This window comes from Phycodurus eques, chromosome 12, assembly GCF_024500275.1.
Source record: "Phycodurus eques isolate BA_2022a chromosome 12, UOR_Pequ_1.1, whole genome shotgun sequence".
Lineage (NCBI taxonomy): Eukaryota > Metazoa > Chordata > Actinopteri > Syngnathiformes > Syngnathidae > Phycodurus > Phycodurus eques.
The window spans coordinates 24,029,896-24,057,293 of NC_084536.1; the positions used below are offsets into that span (position 1 = coordinate 24,029,896).

At 45.2% G+C, this 27,398-nt stretch overlaps 2 protein-coding genes across 7 annotated transcripts in view; one reads left to right on the forward strand and one right to left on the reverse strand.

Annotated features, from left to right (window-relative positions):
- Nucleotides 1-22,230, forward strand: LOC133410356 (glycerol kinase-like). 6 transcript variants are annotated; one of them, XM_061691436.1, is made up of 19 exons: nucleotides 1-124; nucleotides 10,444-10,517; nucleotides 10,798-10,904; nucleotides 11,033-11,110; nucleotides 12,012-12,091; nucleotides 12,187-12,324; nucleotides 12,429-12,538; nucleotides 13,649-13,715; nucleotides 15,218-15,253; nucleotides 16,712-16,779; nucleotides 16,875-16,917; nucleotides 16,985-17,065; nucleotides 17,148-17,226; nucleotides 17,320-17,416; nucleotides 17,571-17,655; nucleotides 18,010-18,130; nucleotides 18,657-18,800; nucleotides 18,896-18,982; nucleotides 20,148-22,230. In XM_061691436.1, exons 1-19 carry the CDS (start codon nucleotides 71-73, stop codon nucleotides 20,237-20,239), a joined length of 1,641 nt encoding a protein of 546 aa, XP_061547420.1. In that variant the 5' UTR covers nucleotides 1-70; the 3' UTR covers nucleotides 20,240-22,230. The 6 variants fall into 6 exon arrangements, with proteins under 6 accessions (XP_061547420.1, XP_061547417.1, XP_061547419.1 ...); XM_061691435.1 differs by lacking the exon at nucleotides 1-124 and adding an exon at nucleotides 10,205-10,340 and having other exon boundaries at nucleotides 10,419-10,517; XM_061691432.1 differs by lacking the exon at nucleotides 1-124 and adding exons at nucleotides 10,205-10,340; nucleotides 19,056-19,133 and having other exon boundaries at nucleotides 10,419-10,517; nucleotides 16,712-17,065; nucleotides 20,148-20,237.
- Nucleotides 20,656-27,398, reverse strand: part of ddx18 (DEAD (Asp-Glu-Ala-Asp) box polypeptide 18) — a 12,974-nt gene continuing 6,231 nt past the window's right edge. Inside the window, exons 5-14 of the mRNA XM_061691430.1 lie at nucleotides 26,039-26,139; nucleotides 25,702-25,901; nucleotides 24,896-25,010; nucleotides 23,586-23,725; nucleotides 23,350-23,511; nucleotides 23,118-23,270; nucleotides 22,094-22,207; nucleotides 21,943-21,999; nucleotides 21,676-21,853; nucleotides 20,656-21,457 (exon numbers count right to left, since the gene is read on the reverse strand). Coding sequence (XP_061547414.1) covers nucleotides 21,312-21,457; nucleotides 21,676-21,853; nucleotides 21,943-21,999; nucleotides 22,094-22,207; nucleotides 23,118-23,270; nucleotides 23,350-23,511; nucleotides 23,586-23,725; nucleotides 24,896-25,010; nucleotides 25,702-25,901; nucleotides 26,039-26,139 — 1,366 coding nt within the window. The 3' untranslated portion in view covers nucleotides 20,656-21,311. The remainder of the gene's footprint in view (nucleotides 21,458-21,675; nucleotides 21,854-21,942; nucleotides 22,000-22,093; nucleotides 22,208-23,117; nucleotides 23,271-23,349; nucleotides 23,512-23,585; nucleotides 23,726-24,895; nucleotides 25,011-25,701; nucleotides 25,902-26,038; nucleotides 26,140-27,398) is intronic.

The window sequence follows — 27,398 nt, forward strand, 5'->3', positions numbered from 1 at the left end:
TTGACTGGGCGGCCTTCAAAGGAAAACATCGCTTCTCCTCCACAAAGGCCACCGGAGGGAAAACGCAGCCATGGACCCGCTCGTGGGGGCCATTGACCAGGGCACGAGCTCGACGAGGTTTCTAGTAAGTGACGTGACGTGAGGTGACGTGTGGTGACGCGGCGTGCGTGACGTGACGTGACGCGGCGTGCGTGACGTGACGTGGCGGCAGGGTCGTGCTTTGACGCGCGTGTCGCCTGCGAAAAGCGGCATTTCACGCCAAAAGTGCTTCGGGAAAGTGTTTGTGTGTGTTTTGGACACTTTAGTCAGCAAGGGGTGTCAAATTCACGGTGGGAAGGTCGCGTGACAGTTTATCATATGGCAACCAAGTTACATTTTGCTTCAACACTGAATCGGGAATGCACACAAGAGAAATCCAATTTGCGGGATGTGTTTGTTGTTTCGCATTGAAATCAATATCTTCCATGTATCTATCTCCAACGACCTGTCTTTTGGATGGAAATCTTTTTTTTCTTTCCAAAAGCCGACAACAAAACAACCCCCCAAAATAAGAATGTCCTTCGATAAAAAGCCAAACTTTAAACTATTAACAGTCCTGAAAGGGAAGGTGCGCTCGCCGGTCTCGACTGATGGGCCGACACACGGGCAAAGCATTCTGGGATTTGTAATATTAGTGGCGCGTGTGCTATATCATGGCCGACCTGCTCTAATACACATTTGATATGGTCTTGTGGGCCAAATTTGGCCCCCGGGCCCGAGTTTGACATATATGGTTTCGTGCTTAAGACGTCTTTCTTTACAACTAATAGGGGTAGACTATGTTTTCACTAACTGTATCCTTATAGTCGCAAAACAAACAAACAAACAAAAAGGAAATAGTTTTCCGTTCCCATTTTTTTTGTGACCTAAAATGCCCACTACAGTACAAAGTTCATCCATCCGTCCGTCCGTCCATTTTCTGAGCCGCTTCTCCTCACGCGGGTCGCGGGCGTGCCGGAGCCTATCGCAGCGATCATCGGGCAGGAGGCGGGGTACGCCCCGAACCGGTCGCCAGCCAATCGCAGGGCACATACGAACAAACAACCGTTCTCGCTCACATTCACACCTACGGGCAATTTCGAGTCGTCAATGAACCTAGCACGCGTGTTTTTGGGATGTGGGAGGAAAGCGGATTGCCCGGAGAAAAGCCACGCAGGCACGGGGAGAACGTGCGAACTCCACACAGGCGGGGCCGGGGATTGAACCCCGGTCCTCGGACCTGTGAGGCTGACGCTCTAACCGGTCGCCCACCGTGCCGCCCAGTACAAAAGTTATTGTCAATAAATATTTTGGAAAAAAGATAGAAAATGTTTGAAAGTTTCACATCTCATCCCAAATTACCACGCCGGTGTGCTTGGTCACGGTGGTGTTGTTGACGTACAGTACTCTTTGCTTTCATGAGCCGCGAGGAATTTGTGTGCTTCCTAGTTCTAAATTCATTGCCAAAGGCGAACGACTTGACAAAAATTGTTGGTGTACTCAACTTCGCATGTTCCAGACTCCAAATCAGACTCCGCCAACCCAATTACACTCCTGTCTTTATACAATTGTAATAACAGTAAAGACATCCAACACTTTCACAAATTCATACATGGTATTCATTCAGATCTTAGAAATAACACCATTTGTTTTGCTGTCTGCTATTGTTTTGAGTTCCAAAATGGCTACCTCACCCTGGCACTTCAGATCACAGATCCCTCTGGTGAGTGACAAAGAAGGAGCATTAGTAAACGAACCAAAAAAGATGCCACTTAAAATATGCCCCGTTGTCAGCGTATTTGTTGCACACGTTAAAAGTAAGCCTTACTTGCACGAATGTCAACTGTGATGATAGAAGAGTTTTTATTCTCTTTTTATTCGCATTATGAAGCGTAAATACGACAACGGAGACCCCGGACTGTTGAACAGCTGAAGCTGTACCTCGAGCGAGAATGGGAAAGAATTCCACCTCCAAAGCTTCAACAATTCGTGTCCTCAGTTCCCAAACGTTTATTGAATGTTGTTAAAGGAAAAGGTGATGTAACACCGTGGTAAACGTGACCTTGTCCCAGCTCGTTTGGAACACGTTGCAGCCATAAAATTCTAAGTTAATGATTATTTGCTAAAAGCAATCAAGTGGATCAGTTTGAACATGAAATATCTTATCTTTGTAGTGTATTCAATTAAATATAGGTAGGTCGAACATGATTTGCAAATCATTGTGTTCTGTTTTTACTTATGTTTAACACAGCGTCCCAACTTCATTGGAATTGGGGTTGTAAATATCAGTCTGGTTTTGGACCACACCACAGTACTTGTACTTAGCTTACATAAATAACATCTCAACAACAATGCCTCCAGAAATAGTGTATTTGTTTTACATGACCTCAGTGCTGCATTTGACAGTTAATCAAAACAGTCTGAATGACTGACTAGAGACTTGGGACTTACGAGCACTGTACTAAACTGGTTCAGCTCCTATTTACAAGACCGTAAATTCTTTGTTGCAGTTGTTGATAATGACACGAAGCAAAGATGACTGTGAATATTCTCATTCATCCAGGTCATCTCAGGTGTGCACCAATGCGAGATGGGACAGGTCTAGCCTGAGTGTTGGTGTGGAAACCTGATTACAGGTATATAGCCTTTAAATTAGAGGCACACCCCAAACAAGAATGGGTTCACTCTTTTGGGACGCAAAACGACAGCCGTTATGATACATTGGAGGCCTCTGCCAGCTGAAGACAGTCGTTTGGGTGGAATCACTGTTTTGCATTTTCCACTAAGTTTTTAACAAGGGTCGTGGAGGCACCTAAAGGGCAAAAGTGGCTGTGTTTGTTTGTTAAATTGTGAATTTCTTTTGGAAGGGGTGAAAGGACAGCATTACATGCGGGGAGTCGGATGGACTCGCAAGTGCCTTCCTCTATTAAGAGATGTTTTCTTAACCTTGACGTGGATGGCCTCCATCAATCCTCTTTCAAACTTCTGTCTTCTGTCCAGAATACTATGTACCTTTTTGTCCTCAAAAGAAGGCTATTTCTCTTTGAGGTGCAGGTAGATAGCAGAGTGTATTTGAAGGCCCCGATTCCGTAAAATCATGGTAATAAAGTCAAAAGAAATCAACCCTAGAACAAAAGCAAAAGGACCTTATGAAGATGCTGGCTGAAGCCAGTAAGAGTGTGTCATTTTCCACAGCGAAACAAGTACTGTACCGACATGGGTTGACAGGCCACTCTGCCAGGAAGAAGTCATTACTCCAAACCATCTATCCATCCATCCATCCATTCTTTACCCCTTATCCGAGGTCTGGTCGCGGGGGCAGTAGCTTTAGCAGGGACGCCCAGACCTCCCTCTTCCCAGCCACTTCATCCATCTCTTCCGGGGGTATCCCGAGGCGTTCCCAGGCCAGCCGAAGGACGTGGTCTCTCTAGCGTATCCTGGGTCGTCCCCGGGGTCTCCTCCCGGTGGGACATGCCCGGAACACCTCACCAGGGAGGCATCCGAATCAGATGCCCCAGCCGCCTCATCTGGCTCCTCTCGATGTGGAGGAGCAGCGGCTCTACTCTGAGATCCTCCTGGATGACCGAGCTTCTCGAAGGGAGATAGGGTGCGGATGAAACTCATTTCGCCCGCTTGTTTCCGGGATATTGTTCTTTCGGTCACGACTCGCAGCTCGTGACCATAGGTGAGGGTAGGAACGTAGATCGACCGGTAAATCGAGAGCTTCGCCTTTCGGCTTAGCTCCTTCTTTACCACAACGGATCGATACAAAGTCCGCATCACTGCAGACGCTGCACCGATCCGCCTGTCGCTCTCCCGTTCCATTCTTCCCTCACTCGTGAAAAAGACCCCAAGGTACTTGAACTCCTCCACTTGGGGCAGGATCTCATCCCCGACCCGGAGAGGGAACGCCACCCTTTTCCGACTGAGGACCACGGTCTCAGATTTGGAGGTGCTGATTCTCATCTCGGCTGCGAACCGCTCCAGTGAGACTTGGAGGTCACGGCTTGATGAAGCCAACAGAACCGCATCATCTGCAAAAAGCAGAGATGCAATACTGAGGCCACCAAACCGGAACCCCTCTACGCCTCGGCTGCGCCTAGAAATTCTGTCCATAAAAGTTATGAACAGAATCGGTGACAAAGGGCAGCCTTGGCCAAAAAGGCCTGATAGGACTCCTTCTTCAGCTTGACCGCATCCCTCACCAACGGGTTCGGGAATTGCCGCCACGACAGGCACCAACCACCTTACGGCCACAGCTCCGGTCAGCCGCCTCAGCAATGGCGGTTCGCTCTCCAGCACCCCCTCCAAGGACTGGGTGGGTGTGAGCCCACGGGAAGGGGGACCCACGTTACCCTTTCGGGCTGCGCCCGGCCGGGTCCCATGGGTGCAGGCCCGGCCACCAGGCGCACGCCTTTGAGCCCCACCTCCAGGCCTGGCTCCAGAGGGGGGCCCCGGTGACCTGCGTCTGGGCAAGGGAAACCTGAGTAAATTTTTTGTCGTCATCATAAGGGGTCTTTGAGCCGTGCTTTGTCTGGTCCCTCACCTAGGACCTGTTTGCCACGGGTGACCCTGTCAGGGACATAAAGCCTCAGACAACTTAGCTCCTCGGATCATTGGGACACACAAACACCTCCACCACGATAAGGTGACAGCTCAAGGAGGGTATTACTCCAAATGAAACTTCAAAAATACAGATTGGAGTTTTTACATCCAAACAGGGACAAAGACCTTAAAACACATTCACTGCCATTGACGGCTTTCGAAGTCAAATAACCATGTTAACTGGGAAAGCTGGCAGTGAATGAGTTAATTTTTGGAGCTGTCCTGTGGTCTGACCGACATGAACAGAACAGTTTGACCATCATGATCATCTTCATGTTTGAAGGAAAAAGAGGGAAGCTTGCAAGCCTAGGAAGACCCACCTTACTTTGAACTACAGGGGTGGCAGGATCTTTTAGTGGGGTTGTTTTGCTGTGGGAAGGACTTGTGCACTTCTTAAATAGATGGCATGATAGATGAGGAAAGAACATTTATTTAGAAATTCTGAAGCATCATCTCAAGACATCAGCCAGGAAGTTAAAGCTTTGGCGCAAATGGATCTTCCAAATGGACAATGACCGGAAGGATACTGCCAAACTGGTTACAAAGTAATTTAAAGACATCAAAGTCATTGCTTCGGAGTGGCCTTCACAAAGCTCTGATCTCAATCCTTTTGAAAATGTATCGGCAGACCTGAAATGGCATGTGCGAGCGAGGTGGCTGACTGTGGATGCCTGGGCAACTCACGGGCATGCTCCGTTGGGAAGGGAACAGGCGGCGCACATCTGCTACGAGCGTCTTGCGAGTAGCGACACCCCCGGCTCTGGGCGCCCTGCACTTGGAACTCTTTTTCTTGCTTTTTCTTTTCGTTCCCCCCTTCCTCCTTTTTCCGTCAACACCACCTGTTCCCCGTACTGGCCGGACCGGCCAAACATTCGGGAGATCGACCAGCCTGCCTAAATTGTGTTCCACTAACTAAAGTCCACCTAAAGTACAGATTGGTGCATATTTGGGTTTAAATTACCATATTTTCACGACCGTAGGGCGCACCGTATTTAAAAGGCGCAGTCTCAGTTACAGGGTCTATTTCTGTATTTAACGCATAAATAAGGCGCACCGTATTGTTGGGCGCAGGCATGGTAAAACATACGCTAGCTTAAAACATACGCTAGCATGCATGCACGCCGAAACAATGTTTTTAAAAAGGCAGCGAGAGCAAAACTGAGTTCGGTTTTCTGAGTTTTATTGAAGTATTTAACAATGTACTCATGTTATTGTTTGATCAATCCTCTTCCACAAATCCATCAAAGTCCTCACCTTCTGTATCCAAAATGAACAGCTGAGCAAGTTCTCCATCGAACACGCCGGGTTCCCTCTCGTCGTTGTCGGCGTCAGTCTCGTTGCCGTGCGGCTCCTCAGACATGATGCCGGCTCTTACGAAAGCTCGAACAACGGTGCGAGCAGACACGTTAGCCCGAGCGTCCGCAATCCATTCACAAATTGTGGCGTAACTCGCCCGGCGCTGCCTCCTCGTCTGAGCGAACGCCCCGTTTACACCGATGTCCAGCGGTTGGAGTTCCTTCGCCAAGCCTCCCGGAATGATGGCGAGCTCCGAGTTACTGCCCTCAGTCGAATGGTGACTTTAGAGACGCTTCTACCCGGCTGTTCTTTGCTCATTAATCCATTGCTCGAGTTGGTCTTCCAACTCGGGCCACCTCGCCTTGTTTCCGCGGAAACTCAGCTTCGTCTTCTTGACGGCGAAGCTCGTTTTCCTGCTTCCTCCGCTTGCGAACCGTAGATTCGTTGATCTTGAATTCTCTCGCGGCTGCTCGATTCCCATGTTCCTCCGCGTAACAGACAGCTTGCAGTTTAAACTGTGCTTCGTAAGCGCGTCTCGTCGTAGGTGCAGTTTTCGGGAGTCCTCAGCCAAACCGATGTTGTTTTGCATAATGCACACCCCTGAAATGCTCACAGTCAGTCAAGCGGTTAAAAAAAGAAAAGAAAAAAAGAACACCCCGGCGCGATATACCTACTGGGGGCGTGGCTTTAGCGTCCTACTTCACGCACTCTTCCCCTGTCCTCAGCCACGTCCGCTTTTCTTCTGTGTAAGCAGCGTGTCGGCAGCAAAAAAAAACCAAACAAACAAAAACAAAGCGTCAAGAGGAGTGCTCATCACACAGCAGCATTTCTAGATGTTGGAACTCTGCGCACACATAAGGCGCGCCGCATTATAAGGCGCCCCGTCCATTTTGGAGAAAATGTAAGACTTTTAAGTGCGCCTTATGGTCGTGAAAATACGGTAACGGGAAAAGGAATCCCCAGCTCTAGGCATTGTCACCCCATGGTCGTTTCCACCCTCACATCACAAGTCCGTCTCCTTTACCAATGTTCGTCTCTTTGTTTTGCCTTTTCTCTGCATTGTTCCCCAAGAGTTCCCCGTTAGATCTCATAAAATTGTCTCTAAAAATCCACGACCTGTATCATTTGTGTGTTTGGGTTCGACAAGAGTTCTCGATAACCGGAGGTCTTTTATCTAATTCCTGTCGCAACCTTCAGATTACGAGACATCGAGGTTTTCGTCACTTTGTCCCGAAGTTTTACACATCTAAAAAGAGACCGTGGTGCCCCTTTTACGAGATAAAATAATTCGATTGTAACGCTTCAACTTAAAATCACGCGAAACCGGCGTCGCTTCCGTCTTATTCTTTTCTCCTAAATGAATGGCATTTTCATCCAAACCAATATACACTACGCAGGTATTGTGAGAAGATTGCGGAAGGATATCCAAAACGAGGTGGGGCTCGATGGCGAGCGAGCGCCTGGTGGCCTGGCCTCCAATCATGGGGCATGCCCGGGCAGAACCTGAAGAGGCAATGCGGGCCCCCCATCCCATGGGCTCACCACCCGTGGGAGCGGCCAAAGGGGTCGGGTGCAACGTAAGCGGGCGGTGGCCGAAGGTAGAGACCTTGGCGGTCCGATCCCGGGCTACAGAAGAAACGTGTGGATAAAATTGCTGGTACTCCTCTGTTCGTGAAAGAAAAACCCGTTGTGGTCACAGAAGTAACTTGCTTCTGACAAAAGTAGTGATACAAGGGGGGGGAAAAAATGCAAACATTTCTTTTAAATTGTGGTTCAACAGAATGGTTAAAAAAAAAAACCAACTCATAAAACAGGCCTGGACAAAAAAAGAGGGTAACCCGAGAAAAGATTGAACATCATTTGACCATAGGGACATGTTCAGACAAGGTGCGTCCTCTAATTCGCATCACAGGCGTCTTCAAACTTGGAATCAGTCAGTCTGCCGATTTAAACGGTGACAAGTAATCACTGTGCTGTTTGGTGACTTCGCGTGTACCGCACTGAACACGCACCAGAGGAAGCGAAGGAGAGAGTTGTCTCCGGAGGTGAGAAAGAAAACGATTGACCAGCACGTTCAAGGTAAAGGCTACAAGACCGTCGACGAGCAGCGTGATGTTCCTGTGACTGCACGGGACTGTAGCCAACCTCCCTGCGTGTGGCTGCAGGAGGAAAATTGATCATAAAATGAAGTGACTAATAATAGGAATGGTCATAAGAGTTTCCAAAGAAATTCGAGGTGACCTCCAAGGGCAAGGTACATTCGTGTCTGATTGCACCAACTGGGACAACTGGAGCAGTTTACTCCAGCTTGCTCGAGAGTGACCTAAAATACCTTCTGAGAGGTGCAGAAGTCTCACAGCAAGTTACAAAAATCGTTTCATTGCGGCGATTGCCTCAAAAGGTTTTGCAACAAAATCTGAAGTCCATTCGGTCAAATCGTTTTTTTCGAGTTTTTTAAAATATTTCTGCTGAACCGCAATTCAAAAGCAATGTCTGATTTGTATCGGTTAAGTTTCGTGACATTTTTCCCCCAATTACCTTCGTCAGATTCAAGTTATTTCTGTGACCGCTGTGGGGTTTTCTTTCCTAAACAGATAACATAAACCAGATACCAACAATTGTATCCCCGCGTGTAGCCCTCGGGATGTCAAGCGTCAACTATCTATCCAGAAGTCAAATCTCACATTCAGGAGGGAGGAGCAGTGCGGTTTTTGGCACGGCTGTGGACTTTTAAAAAGGTTCGGCTCGGTTCAGCTCAGTTTTGAGTCACGGATCGGATCCTTTTTCTGATAGGCAAAATGTGTCCATTTATTTTTGTCAGAGATCAAAAATAAAATGGCAAATATGGCATTTCAGTTATGACCACCAAATGAGCAAAATAAGGCATGATACCGTCTCCTTTTATACATGGACCGCGAATGGAAAAACATCTCAAAGTGCAATTTCAGGAATATGCGCTTCCTTTAAACGCGGATAGTGAATTAAAAACCAGCCTGTGTCCACACATCATGGAAAAAGCCAAACATACCTGAACTTAATTTGGAGAGAGCGCTACAAAGGATATATGCGGGATAATTTGTCCGTATTTTGTTTCTTTTCTCGCTCATAAAGACTTGGCACCATCGTCGCACCGAAGTGGGCGCGCAACAGAGTTCCGGCCTCGCATGTCTTAGCTCCGCAGTGAACCTCCCAATAGCTTTAACCCTGCTGCCCGGTTGCCCTGTGCAGCAAAGCGCCACTTAAATGCCGCGATTAGCGGTTGTGGGGCAGCCTTCGTCTGACACGGGAGTTAGGCCCGGTACGCCCATAAAGATATTTGGGAGTTTTGTGCCGATTTTGCCCCTTCCTGACCAAGCACATCAAATGCCAGACTCCGAGGCTCAAGTATTAAAATGAACCCCAATTCCAAGGAAGTTGGGACGTTGTGTTAAACATAAATAAAAACAGAATTCAATGATTTGCAAATCACGTTCGACCTCTATTTAATGGAATACACCACAAAGACAAGATATATCATGTTCAAACCGATCCACTTGATTGTTGTTAGCAAATGATCATCAACTTAGAATTTGATGGCTGCAACACGCTCCCAAAAAGCTGGGACAGGCTCATGCTCACCACTGTGTCACATCACCTTTCTTTTGACACTAACCTTCCTTCTTTGTTCGTACAGTGTTAATGTAGCGTCCGAGTTGTCACTTGTGACGTAAAACCTCAAACTCCTACTCTCTTGGACCAGATGCGCACTGCCCGGACTCCATTTATCGAACGTGAACAGCATAGCGTAACTGTTGCCTCTTTCGCGCGTCTTTCCTGCGCCCCATCAACACAAATCTACATATGAATGAATACATGTAATATACTAACAAAGTCCTAATCATTGGCAAGATTCAAATGTTGTCATTCAGTGCCGTAGGATTTGGAAGACATATTTCTTGAAAACCATTTTTTAGTTTTGAGGTAAATCTATGAATACCTTCAGACCTTACCGAGTTTTCCCAACAGTTGCTCGGCTGCTCTCATCCTAACGATGCTGAATATCTCATACCCATTTGACAAAAAGTGGCTTCTATGAATTTGTAACATTGACATTATTTGGCATAAGTCACCGATTTCTTCACCTCCCCGAGATGCGTGTGAAAGTTCATCCGATGACACAACAAGTTCAGCTTGCGCGATTAAGATGCGGTCATTAGACGCGCGGCAATTGTTTTCGACACAAAGGGACGCACGCGGGCCGTCGATCTCGCCGATTGTCACTTCCGTCGCACCTCCGTGTCGGAAGCTGGCAATCTCTCGGGTTGACTCGGACGACGATAACGTCGGAGGAGAAGCTCACGGACAGTGGAGATGACCAGAATCGAGGAGACTCTTTCGGTGTTTCGAGTCGGCTGCAGCTCAACTGTTGGGCCGCTTGGAGGGTCAGCATCTTACAGAAGTCGAATCAATGCCGATTGGATATCCATTATAGCTGATCACGTTCCTCTTTAATCTTTTAGATTTTCCTCTCTCTCTTTTGAACAGGTGTTCAATGCCAAGACAGCTGAATTAATCATTCACCACCAGGTAGAAATCGACCAAAGTTTTCCGAAGGAGGGGTGAGTTTTCGACCGTCGCAATATTTCCCGCCACGCTCTCAAAGCAATTTGTGTCCTTGTTGTACCGACATCGCGTGAAATCCTATCGTAGTTTCGTATTTTCTCGATGCCCTGGGTTTACGTCGGCCGTCGTACCGCGGCTGACCTAAATTCACTTGTTTGCGCCACACCGTACTTTGTATTCGTCTTCAATCATTTCCAGCATTTTGTCTTCGTGTGAAATGATTTGATATCTGTATTTCCGAAACTTTTGACCCCTCAATGGCATGGATTTAATCAGGTGGGTGGAGGAGGATCCCAGGGAAATAATACAGTCAGTCTACGAATGTATGGAGAAAACCTGTGAAAAACTTTGCCAGCTCCACATTGACGTCGGCAACATTAAAGGTGGGCGCGAACGCGTTCACGCCAGCGTTCCCCTGTCGAGGGGGAATTCAATATATACTGCAACTGTTGAGAAGCAATAGGAGTCGGGGGACTTTTGGGATTGCGATTAACAATTTCTTTTGAATCAGCGGTGGGTGTGACCAATCAGAGAGAGACAACCCTGGTTTGGGACAAAGTCACAGGAGAACCTCTCTATAATGCTATTGGTGAGTTGGCGCAATATCTCTGATGTTCTCATTGCTACATAGGTCCCCAAACACATTTGTTTGCCCCGTGTGTCTTCATCGGACATGTACAGTACAAAAACAAATGAACACAAGATGGGTTCTAAGATTCAAGGGGGGGGGGGGGGGGAGACATGACATCGTAAACCACTTCATGTGGTTAAACACGGAAGGCCAACGAGCCTCTGCTGTTTCTCGGGAGTCATTGCAAATGCACAAGGGGCAGTTAATTTCACCGACTGATGATGGATTTTTATTGATTGATTTATAATGAAGTCACGGGTGTCCATTTGTGGGTTTTTTGTTGGTAGATAAATTCGAATGAACAAGAGCTTTAGTGTACTTTTGTTTTCCTTAGTATGGAATCGGTGTCCTATCTGACAACAGATATTTCGAGTCGATATTCATTTGCGGTAAAAACGAAAATATTAGCGTCAACATTTAGAATAATACAAAGAACAGATTTTCAGATTGTTTTAAAATCTTAAACAATAGCAGGAATCGCCCAGGCTCAGCAGCAGGCCTCACCAAGTTAAAGGAAAAGCTAAACCAAGAAATAGCTCGCTAAAGTTTTCGAGTTTTCCACATTTCGCTATCGTTGAAACGGGAATCTTTCACTTCGTGCATCTTTTTTTTTTAAGTTCAAACAAAAGCGGAAAGTGCAGGGAGTTCCCAGGGTCAGCAGGATCTCTGATAAAGTTCACTGGAAATTAAATGAATACATCATTTCCTGAAGTTTACCCACTTTTAAATTGATCTCTTATCGGCTGTCGGATTTTAAAAAAATAACAACAACAAAAAAATGCTTCAAAATGCCGAATGTCGGCCCGGCTGATCATCGGCCTATCCCTAATCCAAAATTGAACTTCCCTTCACGCTGCAGTTTGGCTAGACCTGCGCACACAATCTACAGTGGAGAGGCTCATCAACAAAGCACCAGACAAAAACAAGAATCTCCTCAGGGTAAGAGTCACTTTGTTTCTCGTAAGATTTTTTCCGATGTCCCCGTTTTCTAAATACCTTCGACGCTCGGGATCCGCGCTTCTGCCTTCCCGTAGCACAAGACGGGTCTTCCCATCAGCACCTACTTCAGTGCGGTCAAGTTGCGTTGGCTGCTGGACAACGTGGACACGGTGCGACAGGCCGTGCTGAGCGGGCGCGCCGTGTTCGGAACAGTGGACTCCTGGATCATCTGGGTATGAGCCGCGTCGGCCGTCAGTCGCACAGAATCAGAAATGCGAAAAAGGGGTCTTTATGTGCGCAGTCGGCTCGTTGCTACAGTGCTGTTTTGGGTCCTCAGTGCCTGACGGGTGGCAGGAACGGAGGAATCCACTGCACGGATGTTTCCAATGCCAGTCGCACCATGCTCTTCAACATTCACACGATGGACTGGGATCATGAACTCTGCAGGTAAGCCATCAAACGCACACACGTGAACATGCACACGCATACAGTAGTACACACACACACACACAGAAACAGAAAGTCTCAATTCCTGAAACGCGCTCGGAGAACAGAGCTCCGTCAAGGCCAGTAATAATGTGCTCGACAGGATATCGTCGTTAACCTTACACGGACTGAATTATTGTCATTTCTTGGGGGATTTGTTTACGTGTTGCCCTTCAAGCGCTGGATAAAAGTGCAGAAATAATCCTAACTCGATAACTCACTCCATTTATTTTCCAGTCTGCTGTTGCGTGAAAGCAAAATGGCCGCCTCATCCGGGCACTTCGAATCACAGATCACCTCTGGTGTATTGCAACAACGTAATGAGACGCTCTCCTGTGGCATTAACAGGAAAGACAGCTTTACAGTGGCAAGAAGGACTGTTTGCAACAACAAAAAAGGAACTCGAAAGATGGTGCATTGGTGTTAGCGTTCATGGAAAATGCAGATTCAGCAATAAGGATGCAAAAGAAATCGCGATATATCCCAAAATGTGTTTAGCATCTTGTTGCAAATCATTTCAGACAGTCAAGACAATTTGCCATTAAAAGAAAAATGGGACTTTGGAATATTTTCTTTTCTGAAAAAAATTAGGATCTTTTCATAGATAACTACCAATTCAATACTCAAATACTCATATCAGTAAAAAAAAAAAAAAAAAAAAAAAAAAAAGAAGATTTTTCAAATGAAATTCAGTGGGTCATGTCTTTAGCGTTATTGACGAAATAGTTCCGCAGTAGCAGAGCTTTGTGTCGATTTTGGCCTCACTATTTCAAACTGAATCAGTGCCATAGTATCGCATTCTATTTCTTGTCAATTGAATCAAGACACGATTAACCAACAATCAAATCCACACAAGCGCAACGATCAATTAATCAACTGATGTGTTATCACATTACCATAGGTCAGATTTACATTGGGGGGGAGGGGGTTGTTTTTTTTTGCACCGGTGTATTGCAAAACAAGTGGAACATTCTACAAAGAAAATTCTAAACATTTAGCAACAAAGGTGTTCACAACTGCCTAATATAACATGTCAAAGAAAACAAACATTTCCTGTTTTGCTGCTTTTAGTTACTTCGATATTCCAATGGAACTTCTCCCCAAAGTCAAAAGCTCCTCTGAAATATACGGCTGGATGGTAGGTTCCATGATTCATAACATTTCACACTGAAACATTCACAGAGCATATTGCATCTTGCTTTAGTGGTGTGAAAGTTAAAGTTACATAAAAACTTGTGAAGTCCTATTAACTTCTCATTAGCAAGCATAACAAGGATTTGTTTGAGAGCACTCTTTCAGTAAACTCATATTCCTAAGAAAGGGAAAATCCAAGAAACTCAGTGAAGGGGCTGCTCTGCGACTAGTGTTACTGGTGCACTGGACAACGTAATAATGGAGGACTAACTTTACCTCCAAATTATTCACATTCAGCTTAAAACAGCAACTTTATGGCTGAAATTTGTACACAGGTGTTTCAATGGGACAATGACCCCCAAAACTTCAAAACTGGTTTTGAAATAGATAAAGTAGGTAAACCTCTAGAATAGCTTCACCCCAATTAAACATTTGTGGACTTTGCTTGAAAACTGTGTTAGTGCCAAGAAACTAATTCATATGAATGACCCTTTCCCACTCTGCCAATATAAGTGATTGAATATCCAGACAGAATTGTGACAAAAGCTTGTGGATGGCTACAAAAAGAGGGCCAAAGAGGAAAAGAACCATCCGGACTGTTTATGGACGCAAAGTTCAAAAGCCAGCATCTGTGATGGTATGGGGCAGTGTTTAGTGCCAATGGCATGGGTAACTTACACATCTGTGAAGGCACCATTCATGCTGACAGGTACATACAGGTTTTGGAGAAACATATGCTGCCATCCAAGCAACGTCTTTTTCACGGACAGCCCCTGCTTATTTCAGCAAGACAATGCCAAACCACATTTTGCACGTGTTACAACAGCGTGGCTTCGTAGTCAAAGAGTGCGGGTACTAGACCGGCCTGCCCGCAGTCCAGACCTGTCTCCCATTGAAAATAAATAATGCGTTATGAAGCGTAAAATACGACAACGGAGAACCCGGACTGTTGAGCAGCTGAAGCTGTACATCGAGCGAGAATGGGAAAGAATTCCCCCTACAAAGCTTCAACAATTCGTGTCCTCAGTTCCCAAACGTTGATCGAATGTTGTTCAAAGAAACGGTGATGTAACACCGTGGTAAACACGACCCTGTCCCAGCTTTTTTGGGAAGGTGTTGCAGCCATCAAATTCCAAGTTCATGATTATTTGCTAAAAGCAATCAAGTGGATCAGTTTGAACATGAAATATCTTATCTTTGTAGTGTATTCAATTAAATATGGGTTCAAGATGATTTGGAAATCATTGTATTCCGTTTTTATTTATGTTGAACACAACGTCCCAACTTCATTGGAATTGGGGTTGTATTTGACATGCAAATTATGCTTCTATCAGAATCAGAATCATCTTTATTTGCCAAGTATGTCCAAAAAACACACAAGGAATTTGTCTCCGGTAGCTGGAGCCGCTCGAGTACGACAACAGACGGCCAATATCGACCTTTGAAAATCACATGCATATAAACATCCTGCAAAAATGTTAATGTCTGTTCTTGTCCTCTCACCAGAAAACAACCAGCCTTGAAGGAGTTCCGATCTCTGGGGTAAAACCTTCAGTTATTCATGACTGTGGGCTTTCTTGACGCTTTAATGTGATTCTCTATTCTTTGCACTGTTACTAATTATACAGAGGTGGGTAGGTCATAAAACACTACATTTACTCCATTCATATTTACTAAAATGACTTTTGGGAAAAATTGTACATATCAGAGTAGTTTTAATATACTTTCTTCGAATAAAGTTTATTCAATAGTTTATACTCCGGTACGTTTTAGAAGAAACTACCGTAATTTCTCGTGTAGCCGACGTGAGTCCACTCATGCTTTTTGACGCCAGGCAGTCACGTGATCGCACACAAAGTCCGCGCGGCCCCCCGAGCACAATCCGTTTTCAAAGTGACTCATTTACGTGACGCACGGCAGAAACAACGGCGCAAACAATCGTGCGCGACGAGCAGCAGAAGAGGCCGAACACCACCGGCCTCGCGTTTCATTGTTTACGAGTCAGAGACTGTGGAAAACAACAGCTCCAGTTGTGTCCACGTCGCAGCCTGCGAGAACTCCACTTATAACGTCAACAAGGTTAATGACCATTTCTTCGCCTTAATGGATGTTATTTTATAGACATAAAAATATATGGTTTCACATCAAGTGATATTGTTGGGAAAATCTGAAGTGAGGGTTATTCCTAGTTTAGATTTTTGTCTAATTGATGTTGATGCTGTGATGGGGGTGGGGGAAATCTGGTTGACAGAGCAGTTTTTAGAATGATTATTATTTGTTTTACAGAGTTCGTGCTCACTCTTACTGAATTATTTGGGGGGGGGGGCTCCCCGCTCCCCTTAACTTGTCATTTTATTCTAAAGTATCTGTCCAATTCTTGGCTACTCTACCCACACCCGTAAGTATCGTACATATGATTAACAAATGTGTTTTCAGTACATGTTGGAGAAAGCAAAGCTATTTTTGCGAGGGGATTTTACACTACTTACGTACGGTGTTTTGCAAAATGTCACCACGAGCTTTGTTTCTTTTTTTTTTTTTTTAAAGCTTGGTCTCTCACAAGCTCAAATACAATGCTCCACTATATTTTTTTTTTGTTATGTCCATTCATCCACTTTCTACCGCTTTATCCTGTCCAGCATCGTGGGTGAGCTAGCCGACAGAGACAGACTTCGGGTTAGGAGGGTACACACCGGACTGGTCGCCAGTTCATCAAGGTGGCATATAAAGACCAAAAACAAAAAAACCATTGAAACGTCTGGCAATTTAGAGTCTATGTTAACCTAAGGAACAGGAGTGCAATGTTGGCAAAAGTCAAGCAAGCCGGAGGAGAACGTGAGGGTTGAGAGCTGAATTGTCAAATCATCTTTGATCGAGGGTATTTTCATTTGGAGGCTTTCCTATTATCAGTAGCAACGAACTGTCAAATAATGTGTGACCGTCTCAAAACGTTGACCGCGCATACAGCTGATGCCTTTGACTTGTTTTGTTTTAAATCAGTGCCTCGGCGACCAGTCGGCCGCTCTGGTTGGTCAGATGTGCTTCGAGGACGGCCAGACCAAAAACACGTACTGTACATCGTTCGCAAATCGCCTTTTATCTCCAACGGCATCTCTCGACTGTCGCCGTTTCGTCATTGGCTATTTCGTATTGTCGTGCAAAGGTACGGGACAGGATGCTTCATGCTCAGAAATACGGGGGAGAAGGTACGTCAAAACGGAACGCATCGAAACGAGGAAATTGTTGATTGAAACGTTTCGACGATTTCACCAGCCTGTCATGTCAGAGCACGGCCTGCTGACGACAGTCGCCTACAAACTGGGAAGAGATCGGCCTCCTTGCTACGCGCTCGAGGTATGCGCGTGCTTCGAACGGGCAACCTTATTTGGAGTAGTACGAGCGCGACTCATTGAACTGGATTCTCTCTCGCTGACAGGGCTCCGTGGCCATCGCCGGGGCGGCGGTTCGATGGCTCAAGGACAATATGGGAATAGCGCAGTCGCCCGCGGAGATCGGTACGTTGCTTTGTCGTCGGTCGTCGATTGCTGCTTCGTGTGGAAAAACAACACGCGGTTACAGTCGTGTCTTGTCTCTCACCGTCGTTTCAGAGAAATTAGCCGCCTCAGCAGGGACGTCTTACGGCTGTTATTTTGTGCCTGCCTTTTCCGGGCTCTACGCTCCATATTGGGAGCCCAGTGCACGGGGGTGAGCTATGCAGCACTTCATGTCATTTGACCCTGAATTCTAAGGTGGGGGGGGGGGGGGGGGGGGGGGGGGCCTTTTTGTGCAGACTTCTTTCCCAAACCTACAAATAGGCCTGGGACAGCTTAGTTGTAAAATGCGCCCATGTGTTTTGCAGCGTCATCTGCGGCCTCACGCAGTTCACCAACAAGAGCCATTTGGCTTTTGCGGCTCTCGAGGCCGTCTGCTTCCAAACCAGAGAGGTAAATACTCTTGCGATCGGCGGATCCCTTTGGCTGTAAATAACGCTGGCCGTACCGCGATATACTACCCTATGTTGCCATATCAAATCTACATTAAAAAGCAGGCAACGCGAGCACCAGCTATTGCTTTGTAGCTCATTTTATGTCCGAATTTAGATGTCAAACACATTGGCGTTTGTAAGCTAAATAATGAAAGTCCGTAAAACCCCGAGCGGGAAGTATTATGGCCTTCAAGGTCTCGGTTTGTTTGAGAGTGCTCGATGACGGACGGGGTGTGTATTTCAAAGCTACCGTGTGATTTCTGAACATTCTTCGTATTTCTGTACTAAAGTGTCTGACACGCTTGTGTGTCAGATCGTCGACGCAATGAACAAGGACAGCGGTGTCCCTCTGGTGCGGCTGCAGGTGGACGGAGGCATGACGGCGAACAGATTACTCATGCAGCTGCAGGCCGACATCCTCGGCGCGTCTGTGGGTACGAGGGCGCCCGACGCCGCTGGCGTTCTCCCGACTTATCGTGCTTTGTCTGTTTTGTGCTGCTATATCAGAGAAAAGAAAGATCAAGGTGACCTTTTTTATCCTCACACTACAGCAGAGTTCACACAATACAAACTCAATGTGCCAACCAAATTGGAGCCCAGCAACAAGAAAATCGTCACGGGATTTTAACGGTTTTCATTTCAGCAATTGTTCTACATTTTAAGGGAAATTGTTTTGAAAATACAAATGAAAACTAGTGGAGGCTCTTTTGAGTACCATATATAGCACAGAAACCTCATTTTAGGGAAAAGCTTTATAATCCACAGCCCCAAACCCAAAGTAGCGGAAGCGGACACTCACTGTCGGCGTTACGTGCCGCTGGTTTTTGTCTTCGCTAAGCTCGAGCTCCCTGCCGTGCGAAACAAGATCACTGGAAAATTGGTTGGGCTAATTCAAGTTCTGTTGCTCTGTCACAGCTGTGTGTGTGTGTGTGTGTGTGTGTGTGTGTGTGCGCGGTCCAGTGAAACCCTCTATGTCAGAGACTACGGCTCTTGGCGCTGCCATGGCGGCAGGGTCCGCAGAGGGCGTGAACGTGTGGAGCCTCAGCCCCGGTGATCTTCCTCACGTGACTTCTGAAAAATACGAGCCTCAGATCAACTGTGACGGTAAGAAAGGAAACGATGCGACCAAGTTTGCAACGTGAGCCAGAACTGGCCGGCTCCCCAAACCAGCTGACCCTGCATGCGTAATCCTCCCAAAGAGAGCGAGTTCCGCTTTGCTCGCTGGAAGAAGGCGGTCCAAAGATCCATGAACTGGGAGACCACAGAGCCAGGCTGCAGCGACGACGGTACGGCATTGCCATAAGCGGGACTCGTTCCCATTCTTGACACTCCATCTGGAATGCGCTCTCTCGCTGCCAGGTTTAGAGAAGGTGAACAAGGGCATCCCGTGGGGGGTCTCTCCTCTTCCTCCTCCCCCAACCGGAGTGGATCCCTAAGGTCCGGCCTTTGCTGCTGCGTTCCTCGTTATTCTTCGTGCGATGAGGTTCGGGCGTCTGCGGTTCGATGTCTTTGACACTCGTCGGTAATGACCACAATAATTGGATGCTCCCGATCAATTGTGAAACGTAGAAAGATCAAGTCACGAATGAACACTGCGGAGATCCTGTCTGATGTGCGGCCGTGGAGAAACCCTGCACCGCGGCTGTGCATACGGATCGTTTTCCGAGCGAATTTCCTTCTGGAAAGTTCATTTTACTGATCGCTATTTGAATGACTGTATTTGCAGTTATCTATCAAAAGGCCGTTGTTACTAAATGACATTACATTCTAAAGCAATATTTTTCAAACTTTGAATTGCAAAATGTGCATTAACACAATAGCAGACAGCAAAATAAATGGGGTTATTTCTGATATGAATATGTAGGAATTTGAGTGTCTTTACCGTTATTCCGATTGTATAAAGACGAGCAATGGGTTGAAGGATTAGTTCAGATCCTTCTTGCACTTGTAGCCACCATCCCGAGTTTGAAGGGCAATGCATTTCAATCATCCAACCCCGACCATTTTTAATGTTATTCAACGGGCCACCGCCATTTGCTTTGTCAAGACGGATTGCTTTTACTATGAATGCCTACATTTTTAAATCAATAACTTTTGGAAAATAGGACTAAGCGCGGCTGTTATAGCATGGGTGACATTTACCAATATAAAACACAAGGCAGCATGGAAAACAATGGTAAATGTTTCTTTCCCATTATTGATCGAATGATATCAAAGTGACTGACCCACATGTCGCCGTATGACATGTCTTTCGTCATGCTAGATTGCAACTCATTTTAAAATACTCTCATCGTCCATTTCATTATTCATTCATTTTCTGTCCCGATTTAACCTCACATACCCTGAACTGTCGCAGGGCACAAAAACAACCAACCGACCAACCAACCACGTGCACACACATTCACACCTATGGACAATTTAGAGTCGACCGTGCATGTTTTTGGGATGCAGGAGGAACTCGGAGTACCCGGAGAAAACCCACGCGGGCACGGGGAGAACACGAAACTCCACACAAGCGAGGCCGGATTCGGCGGATGCGCTAACCAGTCTTTCACCGTTCCACGTCATTTCATCAAGTCCCCCCCCTCCACCCCCGGCTAACCAAGTGATCTAAAATGGCTCAAGACCTTCATGGGAATGACCAGGTGCTAGCTGCGGCCAGATATCAGTTATACCCCATAGTCGTGACATAACTTTTCAATCTTCACTACCGGTATGTCCTCCTCGGAAACGGGCACCACTTTGCTGCCTGAAGGAATGGAAAATAAATATGTATGCGCTGTCAAAAGCTATCGAGATATATTTGCGCAATTCTTTGGGGAGTGCAGAACATTAAAATAAAATTGCATTAATCATGGTGCCAGCATGGCCACCGGAGATATTTTGACAAATGCATTGCAGCTCACAAATTTTGACTGGTAGCTATACAGGTGCATAAGAATTGGAAAACCATGTTAGTCAAAAACTCATTGTATGGATTCATTACACGGAGTAAACTACTTTTTTATTTTAGCTTCCAGCAAATAAAAACATTTGACCATCTCCAAGAAATTAGAATGTTACACAAGAGAAGATTGTAATATGGAAATTGTTTTGTAACTGTAAAGTATTTTCTTGTTGCGCGAATCAACTTTTTCCCAATCAAGATGACTAATGCTCGATGAAACACTGGGCCAAACATTTGACAGTTTGGAAGGTAGTTTGTAACTTCAGTTTTTCTGTGAAATTAGATCTGCTGGAATTTATAGCTTCCTGTGATGAAGGCTTGATTATTTGTTTACATCATTGCCTCCAATGTCTTATTAGGGATGTAATAATCTCAAATACGCACAATCAATAGTCATTTCCAATATTCAAATGTCACTTGGGATTTTATATATAAACTCACACTTCAGTTTTCTGAGCAAATGTATGCAGCCGTACAAACATGGAATTCTTCAAATCTATATTAAAAAATATCCAGCAAGGTAGCTAGTCATAAAAGTCTTGGAAATAAAGGAGAAAACGGGACCGAGATAACTTTGCCCATATAACATAAGTGAGCAGGACACAAAGGGCTGTTTTTTTCCACCAATACTCCGACAAAGAATCAGTCGGGTGATTCGAATCATCCAATTAGCGAGAGAACTGCCTTTTGTCGCTCCGTCCTTTGTTGACATGCTTAAAGATTTTGGACTTGTGCACATTCTTGGATTTCTGGTAACCAAAACCGCCGCCGCCGCCTCGCTTTTGCAGCTTTGCACCTTTACTGCCGTGGACATCTCAGGAAAAGGGCCGGGTTAAGGAGAACACTGTTCGAATCATTTTACATTGCTCCACAAGTGGTGCAATACAAGTGCTAAAAGCATACACACACACACACACACACACACACACACACACACAGGTTTAAAGATGTCAAAAATGTGAACATTAAAAATGCAATCTAATTACAAATTAGCAACACATTTGACCTGCATTACATGACCGAAAAGGATACTAAGATCAACGTAGGGTGGGACTTTGAATCCAAAAGACAACGCCACCATGAGGAGGTTAAGTGTGTTGACGCTGTAGATCTGCTTGAGCGAGTGCGAGTCGTAAGCCCTCACGTAAGACTTGTAGGCCTCTTGGGCTGACTTGTGAAGATAGTAGTTCTTCTCAATCAGTTTCTCCAACTGAGCAAGAAGAGAATTTTAACTGACGTCAAAACATTCTCTCTTTGAGATGTGATCTGCTCAGCTACTCAAAGCGCGAGATTGCTTACCTGGGACTGGATATCGGAGATTTTACTCCAGGAAAATTCAAACTCGCTCAGGGGGACCTGCAGAACACCGCACACTTATGTTACTCTCACGGAACGCGTCATAAGCACGGGGGCCTGAATACGACCAGGCAGCACCAAATCCTCTCTTTACCTTGGCCTGCTTGAGGAAGCGCAGGAATCCGAGTTCCTCCGGTCGGAGGATCAGGAGCGCGTGGCCTCTGCCGTTGATGCCTCGAGCCGTTCTGCCCACTCTGTGGATGTATTCCTGTGGGCGGGAGGTAGACTTGACTGGGCAATAGTTCTCCTTTTGCAGAAGCTTGATGAGGTTAGGAGGGAAAACCGGTGAGCTGCCCCCACCTCCAGTATACAGTATCACGAATGCTGTGTGTTTTCTGTGTTTAGTAGAAAAAAACGATTCCAATATTTGGCAAAATAAAACAACCGATTATATATATTTTTTTTACATTCATTGGCTGATTAAAGTGAGTACTTTTTTTTTGTGCCTTAACACTTACAACCATGAAGATATGAATTACAGGCAGGACATTTGACTGCTTTACAATACTTTGTAATGTTTGTATGCTATTATCATACGTTGTAAAGGTTTATAAAAAATAAAATTATTATTAATTTTTTTTTTTTATAAAAAAGGCTGAATTTTGGGGGGAGAATCTGTGTTTAAAAACTAAAATAAAAAAAATGGTTCTTACGATTACTGAGCCCTAGTGTTTACTACTGAGGTGGCTTGAATGCAAAGGTCAAATTTTGTGTAGGATGTACATGACAAAAAAGTCTCAGTTTAGCTACATGTACTGTATTCATGATGGGCATTTCCTTCTTTTCATTACACAAGCTACCAAAGCTTCCTCAAAGTGGCACGGCCCTACAAGAAGTGAATGTGCGGTGAAAAGCAAGCCCATGAAGTTAGGCATTGATTGGTGGGAGGCCTATTTTTGCATTTCATTTCTATTTGAAGGCACTTAGCTCACCGGAACAAAAACTGCCGCACACGACACCGGGGAGTGATTGTTGACGTAACCTCAATTGTAATTGATGTGGTGTAGGGGGTGTTTGGGAAGTGGGAAACAAACAAAGTATGACCATGAACTGAAGTAATAAGCGAAGAGAACACAGTAATGGATCGGAGAAGTCGAGAATAATCGTCATCACGAGACCTTGGGGTCATCTGGGGGGTCGTATTGGACGATCCAATCCACCTCTGGGATGTCCAGGCCTCGAGCTGCCACGTCAGTACAGAGCAGAATGCCCGAGTCTGCGTTGCAGAACTGGAAGAAGGTGGTGGTGCGTTTGGTCTGCTTCTGCTTGCCCTGAGTGGTGGACAAACTAGCATTGGCAGATCTGCTACTACGGCCGATCGACGCAGGAGCGGCGGATGTCGAGGCTTACGTGGATGGCCATTACAGGGAGGTCGATGTAGTTGAGGAGCTCGTAGTGGAATTTGACAGACATGCAGGAAGAGAAGAAGACCATGAGCTTCTTCTTACGGTTCTTCTTCAGAAAGGTGAAGAGCAACAGGAAGCGCTTCTCTGACGGACACACTACATAGCCCTGGAGTAACGAAAGGAGACCTTCATGAAGGAGGAGGCCAGGCACATCGGTAAACTGTCGTGCCATCAACATACCTGCTCCAAACCATCGACGGTGGCGTTGTCCTTGTTGTCATCCACCCCGACATAGAGCGGCTCTTTCTTCAGAGAAATACGAGCCAAGTCCTCCACCTTACGAGTCTGTGTCGCTGAAAACAGCATGGTCTGTCTTCTCTCTAACACCAAAGACACAACAACCATCATTTATTTTGATTCAACATGCCATATAGTGATCTTAATATGCATGGTATAAAATGGATAGTCATAATATTTCATGGTTTCCAAAGACTGATCTACTCAGACATTATCCTTCCCCCAAAATTGATCAAAATACACTGTACATAAAAAAACTAATGACAACACATCAGAGAGTCCTGAATAAAGAAACATGAAAAGTATTTTGCTGGCACAATATGGGCCTGCTTGATGATCAGCAAAATATCTTTTGAGAATTGACTATACAGTGGTGCCTTGAGATACAAGTGACTCAACTTTCAAACGGCCAAGTTCTGCCAACACTCTCGAGTGAAAACTTGAAAGACGAGCACTGTATGGTGGCAGGGGACTCAACTTACTTCACAAGTCGCAGTTTGCCAGATATAATTAGTAAATATTCCCCCCGAAAAGAAGCTTCAAGCCGTTTATTGGCAGACTCAGCTGAAGGTTACTGTCAAACTAAAAATGAAACAGAATTAGAGTACACATTGTCCATTTAAAGCAACCGCATAGCCTCCGCTACCTGAATGCTAACACAATGGGAAACCCCATAGGCACACGGGCTAACAGTTAGCACCTTTAAGCCATGGATAGCCGAACACAAACAGTGTTGTAAAACGGGCAGACAGACCAGATCACAATACTCTCGGGTATATATTCTTTATCCTCTGCAAAGAAAGACTAATAGTACCGTACTGACAAAGAAGCAGAGTCACCAGTATAGTATTTTTAGCTCGTCAAAGCGCACACATCAAAATGAGTAGCACAATTGGAAGAGCGCAACAAAAACAGGCCAAATTCTTTTCAATTCTGTTTTCTGGGGCGACGACGACCACAGCTGTCAGCTCTATTAGGATGTTGAAGACGTGCATTGTAGTTGCTCAACCCAGCGCCGAAGCTTTCAAATGACTATTTCATCAGCCCTTAACGCTCATAACCAGATATATTGCCACTGTTCATGTGGGACAATGTTGGGAGGGAACAATAGAAACTGGACTAAAAATTGTCAAATGAAAAGTCCGCTTGACAAATATTTTGTGTTAGCAACACTGATAAGCATAAGGAATTACAATACACTACATTTGAGGAAAAACAAGCAAAGAAATATATACATGGAAAAACAATCTTACTGGGGAGAAGCTTTATGATCTGCTTCAGTTCCTCCTCGAAGCCCACCTCCAAGATGCGATCAGCTTCATCAATAATCAAACACTGCAAGTTCTTGAACATGAAGCCCGCTGTGTTCTAAGGATACACGGGTCATTGAAAACATTACCGCACAGGGAAGGAGTACTACAGATGCGCAGAAAGAATAACGTGATTACATGAAGGAAGAAGGAAAGTATACATAGACTCAAGCCAAATTGGGCATAAGAATAAACAGTAGGGTAGTTTCCTCTTAGTTCAACAGGGGAGCGATGTATCTGGAGTGTTTCATTTTGTTTGGAAGCAGCACTTTTTGTTCAGGTTATGTTCAGTGAGAGTTTGGTCTTTACATATTCATCCCAAAGGGAATACCTTTGTTACTTTACTGATGCTATATTGTTGAACACTGAGATAACTTCTGTTCGAACTCGTGCAATAAATATAACGGAGTTTCCATGATATAAATGGATCTGCATTCTCATTGACACAGAGTGGGTAGCAGTAACTCTCAGTGATGCTACTGGTCCCCTCCATCTACATTGGCACAAACGAGCGATTCATGCAATTAATGTTACCGAGTTGCAGAAGAATTGCGACTCCACAATGGCAGCAGACAAAAAGATAAAAGATGTCTTTGATTTTGGTTCCTTTTTTTGAAATGATCGTTGTTACGCAAAATTATTAGGTTTGTTGTTTGGACAGCTGACAGTTATTTGCCAGCTCAAGAAATCACTGGTGGTCTCCATCCATGGATGAAATGTAACGTCTGCAATCGTATACCACAGCTCACCTGGAGGTGGTCCAGCAGACGGCCCGGTGTCGCCACCAGGATGTTGACGCCATTGGCCAGTTTTTGGGCCTCCGCTGATCGGTTGCTGCCTCCCATGATCAGGCCATAGGTGTGCACGTGGTGCGTCATCAGTTCTTTCAGCACACCGTACGTCTGCATTGCTAATTCGCGTGTCGGAGAAAGAATCACTACACCAGTCCCTGAGAGAGAAAAAATAAATAAAAATATATATATATATATATATATATATATATATGCAGTCTGTTAAGTAAAACCTGCATGGAATAGAATCTGGAATGTTCAACATTAAACACTGGATAACGTGAACAATTATTACCATTTCTAGGCATAAACTTGAGTTTGTAGATGAGTTCTATGGAAGGGATGAGGAAGGCCAGGGTTTTACCACTCCCCGTCTTGGCAGCAGCCAGCACATCTCTGTCCATCAAAACCAACAGAATCAACAAAGTCTAGGTTAATAATAGCTGCAATTTATTGTAACTCTGTAAGCACAGGCATTTGCATTGACAGTTCAGTGGTGCCCCAGTTACTTTGAAAAAACAATTTAGTCAGTTAGCTGCTTATTTGACTTTAAAAGTAACTCAGTTACTTTACTGATGATACTTACAAGTTCCAGAATGACAACTTGAAATAACAATTGAAATATTAGTGCATATTGCATAGCCTGAAGGTAATTTAAATAAGACAGCGCAGACTGCTCTGCTGAAGAAGAGCTTCACTTCAGAAAAAAATAGCCAATCATCACTCGCTCACAGCAGTGAGCAACGAGGGATGTAACTAAACAACATTCACTCACAGTACATGCAACAAAAGCAATAGTTAACAAATAAGAAAAATAAAGGCGGTGGATGAAACGCACACTATTCCTCACTAAAGACACACAATGAACAACTGTACGTAATGGAACGCGATAAAAACGAATACGAGTCGTGAGGCATGCCGGGGTGCCGTCAACTTCGCCGACACGACAGAATAATCGACCCACAATGCATTGCATGCTTAAGTGGGAACCATTTTTGGCAAATAAAGCAGGAACCATATTTGATAACATGGCAGGTTAATATTACAGCAAAACTGGAGCAGCAACGAGTACCTCAAGTAAAAAAATAAAAAATAAAAATGTTTTTAAATGCCCGAGGGATTCTCTCTGCCTCTGGAAATGGTTCATTTTATTGTGAAGCTCAAGGGACGCATGGAAATTAATCTGGCACTACGTGCTCACGTTACCTAGGAAGCTTGGTTGATGGGAGTGGGAACGTGCCAACAACGAAGAGAGAAGCAACACGAGGGGGGAAAAGACAACGAAGATGTGCGAGCGCCGTGACGGGTAATCGTAACACGGACGTTGCTCTCCACCGAAGATGCCCCGTATGAAGCAGTGTTGGACCCCGTGCAAGATCAATTAAACGTGCAAATCATTGACATTCATGTTAATGTAACTTTACAACACAATGTTAGCATGCGGAGGGCTAGGTCTACGTTAATTGTGACTACCGTCAAATTCGTGGCTACTTTATAATGGTGGCGACAACAGATTGCCCGCCACCATATTACTTTACACAGTGCGTACTTGTAATAGTTGTAATAATAACATTTATAAAATTAATAATACAAGAACTTTGCTCAGGCAAAACTTTTTACATAGTCAGTGTACTGTCAACTAATCTGTAAGAAGC